The 11,536-nt window shown below is 37.1% G+C and overlaps 1 protein-coding gene across 2 annotated transcripts in view; it reads left to right on the forward strand.

The window, feature by feature from the left end:
* Window positions 1-10,578, forward strand: part of rras2 (RAS related 2) — a 46,865-nt gene extending 36,287 nt beyond the window's left edge. For both annotated transcript variants that reach the window (XM_088934499.1, XM_088934500.1), the window contains exons 2-6: window positions 1,265-1,352; window positions 1,979-2,081; window positions 5,008-5,116; window positions 7,182-7,300; window positions 8,473-10,578. In XM_088934499.1, the coding sequence (XP_088790625.1) occupies window positions 1,265-1,352; window positions 1,979-2,081; window positions 5,008-5,116; window positions 7,182-7,300; window positions 8,473-8,560 (507 nt within the window). In that variant the 3' untranslated portion in view covers window positions 8,561-10,578. The remainder of the gene's footprint in view (window positions 1-1,264; window positions 1,353-1,978; window positions 2,082-5,007; window positions 5,117-7,181; window positions 7,301-8,472) is intronic.
* The last annotated feature ends 958 nt before the right edge of the window (window positions 10,579-11,536 follow it).

The following is an 11,536-nucleotide window of genomic DNA, read 5'->3' on the forward strand; positions in this document are numbered from 1 at the left end:
AATTATTTTTACAATGATAAAACACACTCTATGCTGGGAAGGTGATGAATACATTTTGCTAGATTGGGTTCTAGTGACCACTTCATGACTGTTAATTGCATTCTAAAGGGTGGTATGCCATTGCAAAATAAACACACATAAATGGAGAACTATTAATAACCCAGTGATAAAAATATGGTCTTTTTAGTTTCTTGTATAATTGTGCTGCAAGTATGTTTAAATCTTTCTGAAGTAGCTTTTAAATGGCTTTAAGGAGGGCAAAGTTTGCATTAATTAATACTGAGAAATCATTCATGTTATTGTTACAGTCAAGGCCAGTCCCATCTAACAGCTAATGTTTTGACTGAGATGATGTACTGTATGCTGACCTTGTTGCTGAAAGCTATCATTAAAGTAGCATTGATTTGGCTGGAATTTCGTGTTCATTTTGCCTCATTATCCAAGAGTTAAAAAAGATGCCAAAGTGTTCGGGTTTGCTTTGCAGCAGGGTTGTCTGATGTCAACTGCTAAGTTATTGACTCAACCTATGAACCCATGAAAAATATATTTGAAATATTATTAAACGCTTTAAACTTTTACAGTGGATCTGTTTACATCGGGCTTAATACTGTGAAAAGCGAAGATGAAAGCTAGAGTTGAAAGAGGATCAATATGAACTGAACAGTTTCGGATGAGCTGTGCTCAATTACTTAATGGGAACTTTGTGCTTGAATTGAATTTGGCACACCACCGAAGTATTAGTCTATAGCAGGTAAAATCAGGCTAATACAACCTAAAGTACTTATCAACATATTTTATGTAATTCTACTAAATAGTGCACTAGAGCCCAACTTATTTTCGTGTTATTCAGCTGATCGATAGATGTGATGTAATTAAAAACTGACTTCATCAGTTTATTTGTGTACTTTCTAATATTTTGCTTCAAAACAGCAACCAAACCATTGAAAAGAGATTTTGGTTTGGTGAGTATTTGTCCGTAAAGAGCCATTTGCAACAACGTCCTAAGAATGATGAATTTATAGTATTTGAAGGCAGGGTTATCACTATAGAACCAGTGTTTTCCGTTATTTGTAAAAAGGTTAGATCTAAATAAATAAAGACCTTCATTTTAGAATCCAATGTAGAACTTTCAATATCATTTCATTTATAATTCCTTCTACAAAAAACTTTTAACCAAAACTATACCTTTGTGTGAGCATGTGCAACAGTTGACTTTTTTCATCATCTGATAGATTTACATTATTTTTTTCTCTTTTTGTTGCAGTCTTACTTCGTCACAGATTATGATCCCACGATTGAAGACTCCTACACAAAGCAGTGTGTGATAGATGACAGAGCAGCTCGACTGGATAGTAAGTACACTGTTAAGGCATGAATCGCGTTTAACGCCCAAAAGCTACCCTAGATTAAATGTATAGAAACACATTCTAAATTGAACCTTGAACATCAGAACTATTGTATTGATGAAGATACAAAATTTCACCAAAAACATATAGTGGTCAGCCATTAAAGCCATTAATTTGCATAGATATCATTACATCATTAATTGTCTCACTGTAATATGAGTCTCCTCACAGAAATATCAAGTCCTTCACAAGTTAGAGATATAATTATATTCTACCTAAAGCACGAGGAATGTTTTAATAAACAGCGTGTAAAACTGTTTAATTTAATGAAGGAACTTGCCCTGAAACATCATTTCTCATAATCGGAAAGTAATTCCACATTGGTGGTGTAGTTCCTGCAATCCATAATATAACTAGACTGCTGTGTGATCCAATTTCTTTTGATTAGCAGCTGTATTGCAGTGGCCGATTAGTTCTCATTTCCATGCTGTCAGGAAGCCTTTGTCTTTATTAGCCTGCAATGAGGTGACAGTCTCAAACCCGTGTTTTAATTTGTGTTTTGACTGCGTCTGCTGCCTTGCATTTTGTGCCGTGGCAACGACTGACTTGTGGGGCTTCCCTTTTGTTGTCAGTCTTAGACACAGCGGGACAGGAAGAATTTGGAGCCATGAGAGAACAATACATGAGGACAGGGGAGGGCTTCCTGCTCGTGTTCTCCGTCACCGATAGAGGAAGGTAAGTGGGACACAGTGGCCAAACGCAGCCTCTGGCTAACTCCAGTGCGATGTAAAGGCTACTCCTTTCCTTTGTGAAACTGGTTTTAGGGTGTAAAAGACTGACCCTTAGTGAAAAAAGAAAGACTTCTCCCCCCCCTCAAAACGTGCCTCGAAATGATCCTAATCCAGCTCTGGAGTGTTGATGTGCCTTGCTGCGTGTATTAATTAAACTGCCATGCATCAGAGGTCCTGCCACTTTCACTTTCACTCCAGTCTACTCTAATTGCTTGTGTGAAAGGATCTGTAGAGGCAGCTATAAGGGGAAGACTGATCTGTTTAATTCAATTAGTTACCTGTGCCTTGAATGCGTACAGTTTTTTAATCTGTATGTTGAAACCGCAATTTTAAAACAAATTAAGGACTTCCAGAATTTCAAAAACTCAGCTATTGATTTATTTTGAATCAGGTTTTTGTAATTTACCTGGTAGCATATATAAAATCCCATCACTGTTAGTAGTATCAGTCAGAAAGCTTGCAATATGTTGTGTGAGAACCTCAGAATTTTCACAATTGTCATAGTTTGTCCTGAGGTCCATTTTTCTGTTGCCTTCCTACTGTTAAGTCATGGTATGGCAGTTGAATCTGTATTTACAATACAAGAATAAGTCCTTGTGCTTTCTCCTTTCTATGTGGGCTATAAACAGTTTTTCCTTTTGTGGTTTGTATTATTGAGCTATGACTTTAACCTCAGAACAGGATTTACAGTTAAGTCTAGTAAATCTGCCAAGTAGTTATTTGTTGGAACCCATTCTTGTTTTGGTAGGAAACGTTTTGTTTACACTTTAGGTGTTCCTTTATATTTATGGCTTTCTGTGCAATACAGAGAATTAAACTTTAAACCTCTTAGTAGAAGAAAAGGGAACTGTGGTGCCTCAAAAATAACCTTCTTTCTATGACTGCTTGACAAAGTGTTCAGATGGTGTGGACTTTCTTATATGCGGTCACTTGAGGGATAACCAGATTTCTTGTCTGAAAGGCTTTCCTTTTCCTTGTTCAGAATTTCTCTCCTGCCAGGGCTATCACATTATGTTTTGCAAAAATGCTTCCAGCTGACTGAATCCAAAGGAAGAGGTTTAATTCATGTGGTTTTGGTTACATACCATTGAGATTTTCAGGAGATGGAAACCCTTTACTGGGACAGAGAAAGTATTGAGCATTTTCTCCAAATGTCATCTAATAGTAGCCACTCCATGGTCCATGTTACAGCACTATAAAGAATTTACTTTTTAATCTGGGCAGTTGTTCTATATGCAGTACATATGTTTATTAACTGCTTGAATATTTGTTGCACAGAGAATATGTGCAGAAAACCCTACATCTGAGCACTAGACTCCCTAAAAAATGAGAAAAATGGCAGAATTAAAATAAATTCTATTCCTACTGAAGTGTCTTTTGTGAGCCTTTATCCTAGAGAACACTTTAATGTTTGGCAGAAAAAATCTCTCTCAGAATTCTATGATATCACAAATTGTAGGATAGTATCAAGATTGCTCTTATGCTTGTTTCCCATTTCTGTTATTGACTATCTGCAATACACAACAAACAACCTAAAATAAGTTAACTCTCTACCAACCCAAAAATTGTAGTACAGTATATTCACTTTGGATGAATACAATATCTTATGAGTTAAAGTAGGATACAGATGCTTAAAGCTTCCCATTAATGCTTAGATGTGTAGAATTTTTGCACACTGATTAATGTATGGCTCTATTTTTAATATGCATAAGTTTAAAATAAACTGTAAATAAATTTTAAGAATGCTACCACATACTTTTAGATTGATTATGATGCATTTGGAATCTAGGGGGTTAATTGTGTTTGGATCCTCTGGATTTTCGACCTCAGACTTCATGGAAGCAAAAGCAAATGTTGATGGTTGGGTAACAGTTGGGGAAGTTGGAGTGGATGCAGACCACTTAGGCTGGGAAACAAAGATACTGATTCTTTGTTTTTTCCTGTTATTCTTCATAAATCCAAGAGATCCATGTAAGGCCCTAACCTGTGATCAAGTTCTGTTCTGAATTTGAAGCTTCACTCTTCGGTTGACTCTTTGTTGGCTTTTTGTAATGGGATTCTGACAGCTCAGTCACCTCCTCGCCTCTAATATCGTCTGACCCTTCAGAGTGGAAGACTTGGCTGGCAAAGCCAAGGGTTTGCATTTCAAATTATCAGAAGCATTCCCACCAAAAAATCAACGCTTGCCAATCGTTAAAGGCTTTGATCTCAGTTGTTCCCTTTTATTCCTTGCTGGTGTCAGTCCTACTGCCCATCTCATAAAAGTGTACCGTTTCATCTACCTTTAACATCTAGTATCTGTTCTCCTTAATGAACTTTAGAAACGCTGCCTTGAATGGTGCAGATGCTTCATGATGGACTGTCTCAGTTTTTTCCCCTTGCAGCTTCACACTACACAAGTTGCTGTTTAAACTTCGCAAGCCAGCCTTTACTTGCTGTGGAAGCTGCTCACAACACTACTGCCACCTTCGCGCTTCACCACATGTTCATATAAACTAGGAGCTTCCTCTCATATGGCGATTCCATCAACATCATTTTTCATTGTTCACTTGTCATGTGTTTATTAACACTCTCATTTGTCCACTGTTTGTCTTCCCCCTAGGTACTTGAGAAACCTCAGCTCTTACCGAACTGGCATCCTTAACAGTTGTGTGACCTTTTCTCCACTCTTTATATGGCAGATTTGTTCACTTGATAACTTGCAGTGATGTCCCTTTGACAGTGTGTCCAGAATGACCGTGGGCCTATTCTCATTCTGTATCATTCATTCATTCTGTAGTTACTGAAATCCATAAATGGTTCTTTGATCTTGACACCTCCGGATTCATTTCAGAATTGTCTAACCTTTATTCATTCTGCACTATTTATAGTTTTGAAGAAATCTACAAATTCCAAAGACAAATCCTCAGAGTAAAAGATCGTGATGAGTTTCCCATGATCCTTGTTGGAAACAAAGCTGATCTGGAGCTCCAGAGACAGGTAAGATGAATAGCAGAATTGCGGGGACTCCATTTTCTACTGTATATAGGCCAGCTGTGCCCTGAGCTATTTGGTTTCTGTCTGATCGGTCATGTCTACTGTATTGCTAGCAGTTTTTTAATACAGTAGTAGAATGCCTTCCCTTAGCTCACTGAGATTTAGAACATTTTATACACCCCTTGTAGGCTTTTTTTATTGTGTTAAAAGGATGGCTTACTTCATTGAGCCATATGTTCCTTTCTTACTAGAAAAAGCGTCTTGCAAATCCAATCTGAATTTCCATTACATTTAAAATTGTTAGTTTAAAATTGTTACTTTCAGAAAGTTTTCTAAAACTTCAGTGTAAAGCAAGGCCACTGAGAATGAAGACTACTGTATTTATGGTTTATGAATAACCTATTTGCAATGGACATATAGGTTTTTTATTGTTTGGCATTTTAGAATGTTTTTCATGTTCTTTCATTGCTCATATAGAAGAAAGAGGAAGAGATGGAGTAGAGTAGTTGGTTGGAAATGCATGTTTTTGGTTTGCACCACTGATGCAGAAATGGGAATGTTTTGATAATTGTAATGTCATACTTGGAGGATCACATCACCCTTTCTTAGAGGCCTTGCACTGGCGTCTTGTCAGGTTTTGGGTTGATTTTCAAATGCCTCTGCTACATTAAGACTCTGTGTGGTGTGGTATCATGCAAGGATGGTCTTGGAATACTCCATTAACACATCATTGTGTAAGGTTGAAGTGAGGAGCAGAAAGTCTGTTTGCATGTAGAAACCAAAACAATAGTGGCGATGAAATGGCATTCAATACCTGCTCTTCAGATGAAAGTGAACTAGTGGCTTTGTTGTGTGGGCAATGTGGTGGAAGCCTGAGCTTGCTTCCTTAACATTGCTTATAGGTTGCCATCTTGTGGAGACAAAAGTAACTTCACCAGATGTACTATACAAAATCTAGTTAAGCAAATATGATAGAGCATTGTTTTTTAACTGATGCAACATAATCTGCGACATTTGCAATATTGACTTTATTGTAGTGATATTTTATGAGGAAATAGTCTTTTGGACCATAGAGCTCCTTAATAACCGTGCAGATGCACAAAAATGTACAGTATTTTAACTTACTTCAGGATATATGTACACCTCGTATCTAAGCTTGTAATTTAAAATCATCTGCTGTTAGGCAGTGAGGTTAGTGTTCATAATTTTTTAGATAATTTTATTTTGTAGGTGCAATGAAGGGTATGTTAAAAGATTAACATTGTGAAATTCAAGTGGCTAAGGATATTTCCTGACGTTATCACTTTCACTTTAAGAGTTAAAATAGGTTATAGAAACAATATGTTTAGGCCCTTGCTTTGGAAAAGAAAAATGTAAAAATAGAAAAATATGGTTATTTGCTCTGGAGTATTTCGATGTACTGACTCTGGCATGCAACTCAGCACGTTTTCCAGCAGAGGGCACATCAACCAATAACATCCTTCCGCTCACCTCAGGTTTAAGTTGTAGTTCTTGCTTGTATCTGTTTTATTTTCAACAAGTTCCTAGAAAATTGCAAAGTTGCTAGTGTATGTCAACTATCACTTTAATTCATCTACAGCATGATTTAATTTTTATTTTCTAAACTTGCTGATTTGTAGATGAAGGCCAATTTCATATACTATTTGACAGGTCACCCTTTTAGGGTAAAACATAGAGCTGGAGTTCTCCCCTCCTTTCTGCTAAACAAAAGTAAACTGTGCTCCCCTGAAGCCTGATCTTGTCAAATTTCAGAAGAACCAGAGGTGGTGTAACCTATAAGGAAAATCTAGTCACTGCTGTAAATGGTATTATTCACCAGTAGACGGCTCTCTTCTTTCTAGACCGTTCCAAGCCAGTGCTCCAGTGACAGGGGATACTATGGTCTTAACTATTTGCAGGTCTCTTCTAGATTGCTGGCAGTATTCATGACAACAGAGCTGCTAACCCAAGTGATCTGGCTCAATTCCACTTCAGGCTTGCTCAGTCCACTGCTCCTGACTGGCTCTGTTTTTATATTTTTTGTGTTGCCTATTTTTACTTGTTTTAGGTGACACAAGAAGAAGGTCAGCAGCTAGCAAGGCAGCTGAAAGTAACTTATATGGAAGCCTCTGCTAAAATCCGAATGAACGTAGATCAAGCCTTTCATGAACTTGTTAGAGTAATAAGGTGGGTAAAGTGTCATTCTTTAACATTTTTACTTATTTCCTGAATTAAATGGCCTCTTTTCGTCAGGTACAGTTTAGTTATTCAGTAAGTAGACTACAGCACCTTCTTGGACTTTGTGGTTGTAAGTGTTAAGTACCTACATAAACATCTTGACAGGAAACATACATATAGACCTGGGGTTCTTAACCTGGGGGTCGCACAATAGGCACCAGAGACAGAATCAGTCAAAGGGTAACACACACACACTAGGGCGGTAAACGGGACACGTATGCCGAGCCAGGGCAATAACAGAGGTAAACAACTAACTATTGTATGCACCTGCATGGTTAAGTTTGCAGGTTACATTAGCAGGGTGACTTAGTGGTCTACAGAGAATAAAAGAAACCTGGCTTCAACTCCCAGCCAGCTCTGCGTTGCTACATGAATTCCTATCGGGTGGCCACAATTGCGTTTATGTTTTTAGCACTTTTTTCTTTTGCGCAAGGTAGTCGTGATTAACCTAGCAATGGAGCGTTCTTTATTAGGTGGCATTGGAAGAGTGAGGGCTAAAGATAATGTGGAGAAACGCACAGCAGAAAAGTAACTTCACCAGATGTACTGTACAAAAGCTAGTTGAGCAAATATGCAAATATAATAGTATTCCTAACAATATTAGGGAGGCTGGCTCTGTGGATATTTTTAAACAGCAGGTCAAAACTTATTTTACTTTTCATATAATTTCAGTGCTATTTGTATTGTGCATGGTTCTTTTAATTTGTTATTGTTATTTTAAGTTGCTTACAGGTTTTTTAACTTAATTTTTTGTAAAAAGCACTTTGAATTGCAAAAAAATTGTATGAAAGGTGCCATATAAATAAATTTCATTATTAATAATAATAAGTGAGTAGGCTTACACTTTATACAATGTGACGAGGGAGGTGGGGGGGGGAGGTCGTGAAAAATATTTTTAACCCCAAAAAAGTTCGCACTCTCAAAAAGGTTAAGAACCCCTGATCTAGACCATTTTGGGTACTTACCAGTAGTCAATTTTGTACAATACTGAGAGACACCAGTGTGTCTTTTTTGATGCCTGTTTATATTCATTTTGTGAAATGGGGCCAGCAAAAGTGAAATATGCACCGTGATGGATGTTATTTTCACGAGCTCTGTTTGCTTTGTTGTATTTGTCACAGGAAGTTTCAAGAGCAGGAATGCCCACCCTCTCCCGAACCTACACGCAAAGAAAAGGACAAGAGTGGCTGTCACTGTGTGATTGTCTGAGAGGGTCACTCGTTTTCAATTCATAACCAGCTGCTGTCACCAGTCCCTACTCCTGCCTTCTGACATCACTTCCTGTGTCACTCAGTACTGCCTTCTATACCTGCATGACTTACAAGAACGGCCACTGTGACAGCCTTATTCCAAGATGCTGACTCTGTACAGACATGAAAGGAAGAACTAAGGCAACTGGCAAAGAACAAAACATTAACATCAAAATCCACAAAAGAATCCCAACACTAAGGCTGCTTCTTAAAGCGCTAGATGATTCCATTTTTGTATTTTAAAAGACTTTGTTTGCCTTGTAGTGAGATTTGTACTTTTGAAAAGACAGAAACAAAAAGAAAATCTGGAATGTAGATGGAAAAATGTTTTTAGCTACAGGTATGCCTTATGGAGTGAGGTGTTATAATCAAGCTTCTTGTATGTCGTGCCATTTCAGTTTTACTTTAACGTGCTAATCAGCTACTGTAAATAACTGAAATTTCTTGTGATTGAAAATATATTTCTAATTAAATTGCCTAAGTACAGTGATGAGGAAAAGTGAATGATGTGCCAGGTTTGACGTGTATATGTATATATACTGGTAGCCAAAAACAATGCTAACTGTAAGTTCCACTGTTGGCGAATGTATTCAGTTAACTTTTATTTGGATGCTATGATTTCTTTTAGTGGCCAAATCTGCCAATTTTGTGAATAATAATTAGACTTCCTTAATGAAAACTAGCTTGAGTCCTGAAGGGCCTGGTTCCTTAACTCATTACCTCTCTCGGGTTATGTTTCCACTGACTAAACTAAACTCAGTCTGGCCAAACTAAGTAACAGCGTTCGGTGTTCCACATCCACATTGCAAATGAATAAATAGGTCACATTGCAGAGCCCGTGTGTGGAAACAGGAGATGCCTTTTCACAACTTCTGACGCATGGAAGCCTGAGATGAACCAACTTTGTGTTTTTGTTTTAATATTTTTTTTATTGCAGTTCCTGTGGAAACGAGCTCCATCTTGAGAATTTAGCACTGAAAAAAGCTGGCATACGCAACATCATTTTAGCTAGGGATTGGTTACCCTTGGTTAAATAGGAACTGACATTTTTTTAAGAACAGTCCTGGTGGTTTTGACTACTCCTGATTTGGTCCCAAAGTCATATTCTTAAGTTGGGATAAAAGGATCATTCCCCATATTTTACTGTCCCAGCCCAGGGAACTCTAAGCTCAGTGTGATCACACTGGGATTACCGGGGCAGAAGTTTATACTAGCTCTGAGTTTTCATCATTCATGAGGGTTCACATCACTCTTAAGAAATTTCACTATTTGTTTTGTCTTCCTTTTTGATGTGAGTATTTCTAGATAAGGGATACAAAAAAACTATTGTAGTTTTTGTTTTAACTTCATGTAATATAAGAAAAAAAGATGGAAATGATCCTTCCATTGATGGAGATGATTAAATGTTTTTTGCTATATACTTTTATACATTATTTTCTTATCAGACTAGTTAACAAGTATTTTTATATGTTTGTAAGCAAATATGCTCTCACGGCATAACTTGTGTATATGTAAAGATGAGTATTTAATTCTCACGGTTTGTTTTTAGCTGACAAGACTGTAGGCCTATGCTGCAAAACTGTGGTCCAGAACATATCTTTTCTGATACCCATCTTATCATTTGGCATTGCCCAGCTGTAGCCGGCTACTCGCATGCTAAATGAACAGAGTTAACCTATCCCAGTTTCTCTGACTGTCCATTTTGAGACCAGTGTGTATTTTTTTTCAACAAGAGCCCCTTCAGAACTTGTCCTCATTATTTGGTTTGACTGTGGATCTGTCAATTCTGTGTTCTGTAGGTAGTTGTAAAAGTTCCAAAAACACCAGAGTTCCACCTTTTGGAATCTTGAAGACTAGTGCATGACTCTTCTTCCCAACGACAAAAGTTTGTCTACATCAATGCCATGATGTGTTTTGGATCTTCTACCCCTGTATAGCTTCTGGTGGTGCTATAATAAAAACATAATTAAGACAAAACTGTTACTGATTAATTTTGCATGTTTCTGTTTTTCCTGTCCCCTTTGTGAGACTTGGGCACAGTCATTTTTCTCATTATGAAATGAGAAAAATAAACCTAATATTCTTGATTTCTTAATGTTGGGACGGGGACATAGCTGTGAGGCAAGTAGACGAAACTGAATTTTCTTAAAGTCTGCTTCCTTTTCTGTGTATATTAAGTGAATAATAATCTCTCGTAACTCTTCACCCTTTTGATTTCAAACTTTCAAAATCAACTTGGAAAATTAGCTTCAGACAAGTCAGTGGCAGTGTCCATATATCAGCTGTTTCTGGTAAGGTAAATTACAAACTCTTATACAGTTTTTACTTATTTCAAAGTCCTTAAGTCTCTGGCTCATAAAAACAATTGCACACTGAAGTGCTCTGGGGTGGAACCTTTGATTGTACATAGTGTAGCTATGATGTGGAGCATGCTTTTGTAGTATTGTAATTTTCTTATTCACATAAGCACCATATTTACAAATGACCTATACTACCGCATACTATGCGGTGTGTTTTGTCGGTCTGTGATATCTATTTTGTGGTGTATAGGTCCTATCCTTTCATATTTGTCCACTATATCACCTGGTAATTAGAATTATGTAAGAAAGCTGAGATATCTTGACTTTCAGTTTTATAGATAAAGACATTTACATTTTCATTAAAAGGATGTAACACCTTCTAGACATCTAATGAATTGCCATTTTCTTTTATGTTTAGATTTTGTAAAGTTCTCAGAGATATACTTGTTTTATGACTGGTAATCCAATAGGGCTGCACACTATTTCTATCAGGAGTATAATACTTTTATCATTCAAAAACTTTGTTTCAGCTGAGTTGTTTTGTTAGTAAAATTTCCTTTTGGTCGTATTCTTGCATGGACTAATTGTAATATAAACAGAATTATCAGTAGTTACATGTTATGTTGATTGTATTC

The sequence above is a fragment of the Atractosteus spatula genome, chromosome 16, assembly GCF_055471065.1.
Source record: "Atractosteus spatula isolate fAtrSpa1 chromosome 16, fAtrSpa1.hap1, whole genome shotgun sequence".
Taxonomy (NCBI): Eukaryota; Metazoa; Chordata; class Actinopteri; order Semionotiformes; family Lepisosteidae; genus Atractosteus; species Atractosteus spatula.